The 12,204-nt window shown below is 35.3% G+C and overlaps 1 protein-coding gene across 2 annotated transcripts in view; it reads right to left on the bottom strand.

The window, feature by feature from the left end:
* The window catches only part of LOC142337068 (uncharacterized), a 119,292-nt gene that overhangs the window by 11,193 nt on the left and 95,895 nt on the right, over positions 1-12,204 (bottom strand). Inside the window, exons 2-3 of one of the 2 annotated variants that reach the window (XM_075386134.1) lie at positions 2,823-2,984; positions 2,266-2,385 (exon numbers count right to left, since the gene is read on the bottom strand). In XM_075386134.1, coding sequence (XP_075242249.1) covers positions 2,266-2,385; positions 2,823-2,984 — 282 coding nt within the window. Of the gene's footprint in view, positions 1-2,212; positions 2,386-2,822; positions 2,985-12,204 lie in introns of both variants that reach the window. The other variant, XM_075386133.1, reaches the window with a different exon arrangement.

Raw genomic sequence — 12,204 nt, 5'->3', positions numbered from 1 at the left:
GAGAGAGGTACTTTCTTATTCTGTATATTATAAAAAAATTTATTGTTTCTTTTATTTCCACTGTTTTCAGTCGATGCTCATCAGGTGTAGTAGAATTTGAAGAACGACTGAGTAGGTCGGGGAGTGAGGGGCTCTTTCCTTCTCTTCAAACAATGTGTAAGTTTGGGAATTTCATAAGAATTAGTTGAAATTTTTACACTTAGTTTTGTTTATTTTTCTGTGTGCAAAACAGAAGATCGGTATATGCTCTGTATAGATGATAATAGGGTATCGTAACCCTTGTATTAGTAAATCGTATATTTCGCAGATTAATGCCGAGAATTCTCTCAATATCCTGGGGAGCATCAATTTCTGCTGTAATTAGTTCTATTTTCAACAACTGATTTGTAATAGGGCTGCGCCCATAAAAAAAATTGAAGCATCACATAAAACAAAAAAGGGAATCATCTGGATTTCGACTATCACGATGTAATGTTCCTTCTGTTAGTTCTTTTTCACTATCAAAAGTCTGTTGTAGTTCTGACGTCCATTTAAAATTACGAATTCTCTGAGTTGAAGATAGAATGGTCTGAGGATTATTTGCATGTTATAGATATACTTTGAGATAAAAGTGAGGAATCCGACATAGTTTTGTATTCCTTTGTTTTTGGGTGTTTGAAGTTTGAGAAAACGATAGACAATTGATTTCAGTGGATAAATGTTATTTTTATTTGTTGGGCAGGACAATTTATTGATTCTAGGCAAAGGATTTGCCTGGGGCGCCTTTAAGATTTTCAATTCCGAGCATTTGTTGGTATTCTTTGAGCGTGGTCAACGTTAAGTCTGTTGTCTCGTTTTGTACGAAGACGTCATCTAACTATGTTTATTATTTTGTTTTTGCGTACTAATGGTTTAAAAATACTAATGAACAATGAGAAAGTGGCTGAGCCGATTGAAACACCGTAAAGCAGACGTTGTCCTGCAATTGTCGGCAATTGAGAAAACCCGTCCTTTGATGCGTGTTAGAATTACTTGTATTGGCCAACTGCATTTTATTTAATCAATTATAGTTCTCAATTGACGAGCGTCTAAGACCATCTTTAGTGTTTCCCTTTTTGGAAAGTTATCACCGGGTTAAAAAATTTCTTTCCCGTAGTGAGGGAGTCAGCGTTTACTGGGCAATTTTTTTTTTATCAAAATGAGTATGTCCCGTAAATATTGTACCCGTTCTTAATTGTAAGAGGATACGTTTAGCGCGCTGTTTGAAGCCTTAAGTGGTAGATTTAGTTCTACTTCAATATCGGATTAGGAGTTGTGCCAATTGTTCGAAGTGCATTTGATCAAATTTTGTATGTATTTATGTATTTGTATAACGCAATTTTCTTCCTGTTTAGTGAAGGAGGGCATATAATAAGGAATGCTGAATGTTTTTTTGTTGCAACTAGTTTCTGTGATTGTTGTTTACTCCGAATTTCAATGTTTCCGATGCACCATAAGTTAGATAGATTGAGGAATATGCCTCCATGAATTCTGTGATTCCCTCGACGCGGCATTTTGTAGTATGATAATCTATAAGTGAGATATCTTAATGGGCGTATCCAATTATTCCACTAGTCAATGTTAGTGGATGGTCCAGGGGATTTTGGATCAATATCTGTACAAAATTCAAATGGATATTCAAGCTTCTTGATATCCATAAGAGAAATATATTTTTATACTGGTATAAATGAGAGGTCTGACTGCCATAAATAATGGGGGTCCGTCTAGATATGGCCTTTTACATTCTTAGGCAGTAAGTGAGTATGTTAGTATGCAGTAGTGATAGTTATGTCGTTACTGTTGAACCAATTTTTAGGATTGTGTTTCCTGTGACTAGTTCTAAGTATATAAAAACGAGGTAGAAATAGAAACTAAATTTCGCTGTAGGAGCATTAAATTCTGTTTAGCGAGGTCTTTTTACGGTTAGTTTGTTAACTCACCGATCACACCAGTTAAGGCAGACCCAATGTGGGCTCCTTTTACAGCCTTAAAGTATAATGGGTTAGGTGTACTTATTTATGCGCGCCAAGTAGGCTTACCTAGTTCTCTCTGACTAACCGACTCAATGCCAAGCTCAATTCCAATTAACTGAATACGGCACGCGACGCACGGACGAGTGAAATCAAGTGCTTTATTCACATATGCGGATATGTTCGCTTAAACCTTGAAGAGATTTACGTAAACCACGAGCAACCTTTTCTCGCAGTACATTTTGACTTTGGATCTGAACTGTGCGTGGATTGGGACCTTTGCCTGGTTCCACTGGACATACTGTGCTGCACTCATGAACCCACTCAGTCTTTCCTCTCTCTGCAGACGAAGTCTCTTCACACAGTCCAGCTGACTCGAGAAACAGCACGTGCGAATCTAGAAACATCCGCCATTTTCTGCAGGCCTCTCTACTTGCACCTTCTTTTATGCCCGAATCCTTTCCAGACATTTTTGACAAAAAGAGCTTTGTAGAAACAACTTATCTTATATTTATCTTTGTAGAGGCAAAAGGTTACAAGAAAAAAGATGAATATATTTATTTTTCCTCCCTACAAAGCAAACTATCCGTTTTGTAAATATGCGAATACTGAGATAACAAGCTTCCTTTTCTGTTACAACTGAACCTGCAAGAACCTATAACTGAATGCAGTGTGATTCAAAATACAAAAAGACCACGGACAGCGCTTCTGGTGCCATTAAATGGTATAAATGGGAAAGAGTCGATAATTTGTTAAATTTCCTATTTTCAAAACTCGCTATTACAATCCGTGCCTAATTTGAAAGAACATTATAGCACATAAGTTTATAGTGACCTCTTTGGAGACGTGGTATGTGTCGAGGAATCGTTTGATGGTGTTGACTCTGTTTCCATTCTGTTGTATGTGTGAACCAGATGAACCGGGGGAAGTGAATCCAGAAGCCTCTGTCGGATTCCCCAACTCAGAAGCTTCACTTGCCGAGAAGTTCGAGGGCACCTGACATACACATGTCAATTCAGCAGACACTTTTTCTGTTTTGCCTTAGCATAGCACCATTTATATCTCAGTAAAATCTTGACCATTTGTATTTCAGAATTAGTCCATTTTGAATTAGGAGTTTGCTACCCGAAACCAAAAATCTAAACTATTAAACATGAAAAAAATCATTACTCAGAAAAAATTACATTTTTATTTAATTCTTTTGCAGATTTGTTGCTTTCATATTGATAAAATAGCACATCATTTGCAAATTTCAGAATCTAGCACAGCTGCCATGTTCATAAAATATTTGTTTTTTTTTAAACAAAAAAAAGGTAATTTAGACAGCGGAAAGACTTCGTACTGAAAGGAGTTCGGACGGCGTGGAAACTTGTAGGGAAAAATACTAGTCTAAGATCAGTTTACGTCTTTGAAAGGCTCTGCTCTGCGGTTTTATGCTTTCAGGTAAGCTCATTGGATTAATTTATTGGCTTGATTTTGATCAAGTTCTTCCACGGGGAAAGTGCTTGGTTTCTTTCCTTTCAACTCACAAAGAAATTATCCGACTTTTCACATTACAGAATAATGCCCTCTTGACTAATACTCTGAAAATACATTAACCTTACAGCAAATTAGAATAGTCTGGAATCAAAAAAATCTCGAAAGGTTATTTAAAACCTTTATCACAACATGAATTCAAAAAATAGAAAATCATTTATTTTAGGAGTGAAAAATTTCAAGCATAACAAGACTAGTGAATTTGGCTAGCAGGGGGCAGCTCCCCAGTTGCGTTGCTCCAACTTTTTGCTCTGCTTCGCTTACAGTGCTGAAAAAGACAAACATACCCGGCAGATTGCCGGAAAATAGCCGCCGTTGATTCCAATAAGCATGATTGGGATTGAAAGAATAGAAGATATTGAAAAAAAAAGATTTTTGTACAAAAACATTTATTAAGTGCGATTTATTTTGATGGCATTTCGTAGTTGAAGATAACGTACTTCTGTTTCTTAGAGAGAGGCTACAGGGGCTACTATCAATACCAATAAGCATTAGAGATGGTAACTAAGACTTATAGGAACGACGTTCAAATAGCGGGCATCTAAAATTGGGCTTTATGGGTTTATCCCGTTTCTACTTTTGACTTCAATTTTTTATACTGACTCTGTTCATTTTGAATTGCTTTGCTGAGCAACTGATGTTCAAAATCACTTTTAGCAGAATGAGAGAAGAGAGAAACTAGTCTAGAGAAGTCAAAAAGATATCACGCAAAATGTTGAAAAAGCGGCAAAATGAAAGCGAAACATTTTTTTATTCGACGAAGTAAAAAAAATAGGAGAGCTATAATAGCCGGCTGAGAAGATGAGGCGGCTATTAAAAAGGATGTGTACGGCCAATCGCCGTGGGAGAAGTTTTTCGACGCCTCGTAGCCAAATGTATTTCGCAAGAGGCCAGTTCTGAGGCTGTTGATCTTTTTTCATCCAGGCAACTTGGCGTGGCAGTTAAATGCGGTGCTGAAAGCATTGTACATGCAACAAAACAAACCTTTCAAAAGTTATTGAACAACGAAAAAGCGGGCCTACTTCAAATCGATTTCAAAAATGCTTTCAATTCCATTACGAGAAGCAGTGTGTCAGATGCAGCGCGAGAATTCATTCCCGCTTTAGCCACTTTTGCTATTCTCAGCATAGCAAGCTCTTTGTTTTATGCAACCCACATTCAAAGTCAATCAGGAGTCCAACAAGGAGACCCGTTGAGGCCCTAATTGTTCTCTTTAGCACTTTGGCCTATTATCAAAGAACTTGACAATAAGTTACCAAATCTTATGCAGAATTCTTGGTACCTTGATGACGGAATTATAGCAAGAACGGAACAGGGGCTCTGTGAATCAATTGAAATTGTATCAACTCATTGTAACAAGTGTGGCCTTGAACTCAGAAGAGACAAATGCAAGTTGTGGTCCAACACGTGTTTTAATGCTGTTGAAAGCAGGATAACGATAAACAGCCAATCAGGAATCGAAATCTTGGGCGCAGCAATCGGAACACCCACTTTTGTTGCATCTTGTTTAGAAAAACGTGTTAAAAAACTCGAGAAAGTATTAGACAATCTAGTCTATTAAGAGGACCCTCAGTGCACTCTTCGAATTTTGCATAGCTGTCTGGGTGCGCCTAAATTGGTGTATTCATTGAGATGCAACACTCCGTCCCCTGAGAGTAACAAAATACTTGAAAAATTTGATCATCTCGAACGAACAACTTTTGAAAATATATTGGGTTCTGTAATCAGCAATAATTCATGGGACCAAGCATGCCTGCCAATCAGCAAAACAGGAGCTGAGGTTCGACGTTGGTTGAACCAAATCAGAGCTGCTTATGTTGGTTCCTTATCTCAGTCAGCAAACATAGTAGAACAAATTACTGGAGTGAACCCAACTCACGGAAGTAGTTTCACATATTTATTGGAGTTTAGTACTTTGGGGAGTTTGACACATTTGACACAACAGAAAATTCAAGAAGAATTCGACAATACGGCTGTAAGCAATCTTCTTGAAGGTCAAACCTCCACCAGAGAAAAAGCTAGACTGTTGTCTCTTTCCCTACCTCAGTCAGGAGCTTGGTTGACGGCAGCACCCATACCTGCTCTTGGCTTACACCTTCAACCAAACAAGTTCCGAGCAGCTCTAAAATACCGTTTAGGAATTCCACTCTATGATTCGCAAAGGAGATGTCCATACTGTAAGTCAGCTATTTAAGACATATTTGGAGATCATGCCGTTTCATGTCACGGGCGTGGCGATATTATCTCTCGTCATGACAGAGTACAAGACTCGATAATGACAGCTTGTTCGTCGGCTAATCTTTCCCCTGTATCTGAGCAAAAACATCTGCCGGAAAACAATTCAAGACCAGTCGACGTGTACTTACCCAGTTTTATAGCAGGACAACCCGCAGCTTTAGACGTCACCATTACGTCCCCACTGCAAGCCAGTCTCATCTCAGATGCGGCGAGGACATGTGGTTTTGCTCTAACCTTAGCAGAAGACAGAAATATTGGGCATTATTACCAGAAGTGCAGCGATATGGGCATCCACTTCAAAACATTTGCGTTAGAAACTTTCGGCGGACTATCCGGAACAACACGGAAAACATTGAGAAGAATAGCCCTTTTATCTGATAACAGAGGTTTCCAGCCCTCAGGCCTATCAGTAGCCTTCAATCGCCTCACTCAAGCGGTATCAATAAGTGCCATGTGTGGCTCAGCTACAATGCTGATTGCAAGAGATTTGCGATTATGAGCCAGAAATGATGGACTGTCGCATCAAATTACGCCGATATGCCCAATGAGAGGGTCAAGAAAGTCCGGTTCGAGAACTCAACCTCAAGTGATATCGGACTCATTTTATGAGAGGGGAGCCCTTCCTTGTTTAAATAACACCCGACGAGTGGGGACTTCAGTTAATTTTTACCAGTTTTTGTCCTCATCCATCGGCAGGGAGCTACAAAATATCCAAATGGAAGAATTCAGTTTAACTTCTACGTTTTTAATGCAGAAAAGTGAAAAATTGGCGCTGCGCAGTAAGTTGTGTTTAGCAATTGTTATCATCGGACCCTGAAGGATTGATTCAATTTATGGTCATTGATCAAAACCAAGATTAAATTTGTTTAAACTACGCTATAGTTAACTCGCTCAAAACATCAACTATCAAAACGAAGGGAGCATCCTTTTCTGGCAAACATCCTGTGGAATTAATGCAGCACATGCAATGGAAAGACTTTCCGGATCTTTTCCGTTTCTGCCCCCCCCCCCGCCCAGTACGTTATGCGCCCCCCAGTTACAGAGCACGTGCCATTACATAGTATATCATTATGTAAAATTATTGCACGTGTGTCTGGGGGGGGTGCAAATAATAGGCGCCCACTAAGCTGGGGGGGCACAAACGGAAAAGATCCGACTTTTCAGTAATTAAGTACAGGGTGTCATGAAGACATTAGTACTTGGTCACGTTCACAATTGTGCTTTTCTAATGAGTGACACCAATCAGACTTTGTTACTTTCGTTAGAGATAACACTAACTTGAGCACTTAAAATTTCAGCTCTTTCAAGCTGATTTGTGCAATTACAACAACTGATTTGGGCACTCAGTTTGAGCATTTTTTAAAACTTTTCTGTGGAAAGAAATTTGAAACGAAACAGCCTTTTTAGGCAACGAAAAAGCATAATCCGAAACTATGATACCAGCCTATCAATCCTTGCCATACAATAAGACGTGTTCTGAACTTACCTTTTAATAGGATAGTAGTAATATATAGCTGTATTGGGATGGGGGGTTATCCTGCCATGAGGATAATAGGGTATAGAATGCATGAAGATAATATGGAGTGGTATATCTCATGAGGATAATATGAAGTGGTATATCCCATGAGGATAATAGGGTATACATGCAGTAAGATTTGAGCGGTGAATTACATGTATAGCCGCTACCTGGTAAGGTTAGGCCATTCGAATTAAAATCCATTCACTGTGTGGGATAATAGGGTAAAATTTTGCCATGGAGATAATAGGGCATAGATTTGAATATCTTTATGCGAATAAAAGGGTCAAGGTTTGAATCATGATAGTCTGGTATAATATTACAATGACAATAGGGTAGACATTTGAATATGCGCAAGTGGATTATAGAGTGAAGAGTTGATTTCGGATTGACGGATATATTATTGCATGGGGATAATAGGGTTTAATTTTTCCATAGGTATAATAGGGTATAGATTTTTATATCCACAAATGGGTAAAGGGGTGACAATTTGAGTCAAGATAGCAGGTATAGTATTGTATAGGTATAATGGGGTATACCTGTGCCATAATAGTATTGTATGGGGATAAAAGTGTATAGTTGTGCCATATGGGGATAATAGGGTAGGGTTGTGGGGATAATAGGGTAAAGAAGTAACCTGTTAAAAGGGTGAGAATTTTACCTGTTAAAAGGGTGAAAACTTGAATGGTGATAGTAGGGTCTAAAAATGCATGGGGATAATTCGTATAGTTTTGACATGGATATGGTAGGGTATAGATTTCAAAGAATGCAAGCTGATATTGGGGTGGAATCAGGATAGTAGTTTGGTTTGTAATCAGAATGGAATGGACTTAAAAGCTCCATTGATGAACGAGTAGAGGGCAAGTCTGGTGCCAGCAGCCGCGGTAATACCAGCCTCTACAAGTGTTGCATGGGATAATAGGGTATAATTTTGCCTTGGGGATAATTAGCTATATATTTGAATATCTGCCAACGGATTATAGAGTGAAAATTTGAATCAGTATAGTAGGGTATTGTGTTGCATGGAGATAATAGGGTACATATTTCAAAATCTGCAAGTGGGTATTCGGGTGAAGGTTGAAAACAGGATAGTAGGGTCGAGTATTGCATGGGGATCATTGGGTATAGTTTTGCCATGAGTATAATAGGGCAAAAGTTTGAATATCTGCATACAGGAATAGTTTGAAGATTTGAATCGGTAAGGTAGAGTACGGTTTTGCATGGAGGATATTAGCGTAAAGTTTTGCCATTAGAGTAATATACTAGTGCCAGATAATTTTTTAAAGCAAAAGTTCAGTCACTGGTGAAGACTAATTAAATTTTGAAATATATCAGTTTTAGTGAAATGTAGTACAAAAGAATCATCAAAGGTCACCAGTACATCATTATTTTCCCCTTAATGTACAAGACCTAGAGAAGATTTTCTTAAGGAAAAGTTGATCCTTTGGTAAAAACTAACACAAAACTACTTAAGAAAATATCATTTTGGCTCACATAACATATATATTAGTCGTCAAATGTCAATTCTACATCATTTTTTTCCTCTTAATGTACAAGTCCTAGAGAAAAATTTCTTAAGGAAAAGTTGTTTCATTAGTGAAAACTAACACAAAACTATTTTAAAACATCAATTTTGCTCACATAACATATATATGTGTCATCTGAAGTCAATTGTACATCATTATTTTCCCCTTAATGTACAAGTCCTAGAGAAGATTTTCTTAAGGAAAAATTGATCCTTTGGTAAAAACTAACACAAAACTACTTAAGAAAATATCATTTTTGCTCACATAACATATATATTAGTCGTCAAATGTCAATTGTACATCATTTTTTTCCTCTTAATGTACAAGTTCTAGAGGAAAATTTCTTCAGGAAAAGTTGTTCCATTAGTGAAAACTAACACAAAACTATTTTAAAACATCAATTTTGCTCACATAACATATATATGAGTTATCAAAAGTCAATTGTACATCATTTTTTTCCTCTAAATGTACAAGTTCTAGAGGAAAATTTCTTCAGGAAAAGTTGTTCCATTAGTGAAAACTAACACAAAACTATTTTAAAACATCAATTTTGCTCACATAACATATATATGTGTCATCAGAAGTCAATTGTACATCATTATTTTCCCCTCAATGTACAAGTCCTAGAGAAGATTTTCTTAAGGAAAAATTGATCCTTTGGTAAAAACTAACACAAAACTACTTAAGAAAATATCATTTTTGCTCACATAACATATATATTAGTCGTCAAATGTCAATTGTACATCATTTTTCCCTCTTATTGTACAAGTTCTAGAGGAAAATTTCTTCAGGAAAAGTTGTTCCATTAGTGAAAACTAACACAAAACTATTTTAAAACATCAATTTTGCTCACATATCATATATATGAGTTATCAAAAGTCAATTGTACATCATTTTTTTCCTCTAAATGTACAAGTTCTAGAGGAAATTTTCTTCAGGAAAAGTTGTTCCATTAGTGAAAACTAACACAAAACTATTTTAAAACATCAATTTTGCTCACATAACATATATATGAGTCATCAAAAGTCAATTGTACATCATTATTTTCCCCTTAATCTACAAGTCCCAGAGAAGATTTTATTAAGGAAAAGTTGATCCTTTGGTAAAAACTAACACAAAACTACTTAAGAAAATATCATTTTTGCTCACATAACATATATATTAGTCGTCAAATGTCAATTCTACATCATTTTTTTCCTCTTAATGTACGAGTCCTAGAGAAAAATTTCTTAAGGAAAAGTTGTTTCATTAGTGAAAACTAACACAAAACTATTTTAAAACATCAATTTTGCTCACATAACATATATATGTGTCATCTGAAGTCAATTGTACATCATTATTTTCCCCTTAATGTACAAGTCCTAGAGAAGATTTTCTTAAGGAAAAATTGATCCTTTGGTAAAAACTAACACAAAACTACTTAAGAAAATATCATTTTTGCTCACATAACATATATATTAGTCGTCAAATGTCAATTGTACATCATTTTTTTCCTCTTAATGTACAAGTTCTAGAGGAAAATTTCTTCAGGAAAAGTTGTTCCATTAGTGAAAACTAACACAAAACTATTTTAAAACATCAATTTTGCTCACATAACATATATATGAGTTATCAAAAGTCAATTGTACATCATTTTTTTCCTCTAAATGTACAAGTTCTAGAGGAAAATTTCTTCAGGAAAAGTTGTTCCATTAGTGAAAACTAACACAAAACTATTTTAAAACATCAATTTTGCTCACATAACATATATATGTGTCATCAGAAGTCAATTGTACATCATTATTTTCCCCTCAATGTACAAGTCCTAGAGAAGATTTTCTTAAGGAAAAATTGATCCTTTGGTAAAAACTAACACAAAACTACTTAAGAAAATATCATTTTTGCTCACATAACATATATATTAGTCGTCAAATGTCAATTGTACATCATTTTTCCCTCTTATTGTACAAGTTCTAGAGGAAAATTTCTTCAGGAAAAGTTGTTCCATTAGTGAAAACTAACACAAAACTATTTTAAAACATCAATTTTGCTCACATAACATATATATGAGTTATCAAAAGTCAATTGTACATCATTTTTTTCCTCTAAATGTACAAGTTCTAGAGGAAATTTTCTTCAGGAAAAGTTGTTCCATTAGTGAAAACTAACACAAAACTATTTTAAAACATCAATTTTGCTCACATAACATATATATGAGTCATCAAAAGTCAATTGTACATCATTATTTTCCCCTTAATCTACAAGTCCCAGAGAAGATTTTATTAAGGAAAAGTTGATCCTTTGGTAAAAACTAACACAAAACTACTTAAGAAAATATCATTTTTGCTCACATAACATATATATTAGTCGTCAAATGTCAATTGTACATCATTTTTTTCCTCTTAATGTACAAGTCCTCGAGAAAAATTTCTTAAGGAAAAGTTGTTTCATTAGTGAAAACTAACACAAAACGTTTATAGAAAACATCAATTTTGCTCACAAAACATATATATGAGTCATCAAAAGTCAATTGTACATCATTATTTTCCCCTTAATCTAGAAGTCCTAGAGAAGATTTTATTAAGGAAAAGTTGATCCTTTGGTAAAAACTAACACAAAACTACTTAAGAAAATATCATTTTTGCTCACATAACATATATATTAGTCGTCAAATGTCAATTCTACATCATTTTTTTCCTCTTAATGTACAAGTCCTAGAGAAAAATTTCTTAAGGAAAAGTTGTTTCATTAGTGGAAACTAACACAAAACTATTTTAAAACATCAATTTTGCTCACATAACATATATATGTGTCATCAGAAGTCAATTGTACATCATTATTTTCCCCTTAATGTACAAGTCCTAGAGAAGATTTTCTTAAGGAAAAATTGATCCTTTGGTAAAAACTAACACAAAACTACTTAAGAAAATATCATTTTTGCTCACATAACATATATATTAGTCGTCAAATGTCAATTGTACATCATTATTTTCCTCTTAATGTACAAGTTCTAGAGGAAAATTTCTTCAGGAAAAGTTGTTCCATTAGTGAAAACTAACACAAAACTAATTTAAAACATCAATTTTGCTCACATAACATATATATGAGTTATCAAAAGTCAATTGTACATCATTTTTTTCCTCTAAATGTACAAGTTCTAGAGGAAAATTTCTTCAGGAAAAGTTGTTCCATTAGTGAAAACTAACACAAAACTATTTTAAAACATCAATTTTGCTCACATAACATATATATGAGTCATCAAAAGTCAATTGTACATCATTATTTTCCCCTTAATCTACAAGTCCTAGAGAAGATTTTATTAAGGAAAAGTTGATCCTATGGTAAAAACTAACACAAAACTACTTAAGAAAATATCATTTTTGCTCAAATAACATATATATTAGTCGTCAAATGTCAATTG

Source organism: Convolutriloba macropyga, chromosome 3 (genome assembly GCF_964194025.1).
Source record: "Convolutriloba macropyga chromosome 3, txConMacr16.3, whole genome shotgun sequence".
NCBI lineage: Eukaryota > Metazoa > Xenacoelomorpha > Acoela > Convolutidae > Convolutriloba > Convolutriloba macropyga.
The sequence above is the reverse complement of the archived record's forward strand: the minus strand, read 5'-3'. Positions and strand labels throughout refer to the sequence as shown.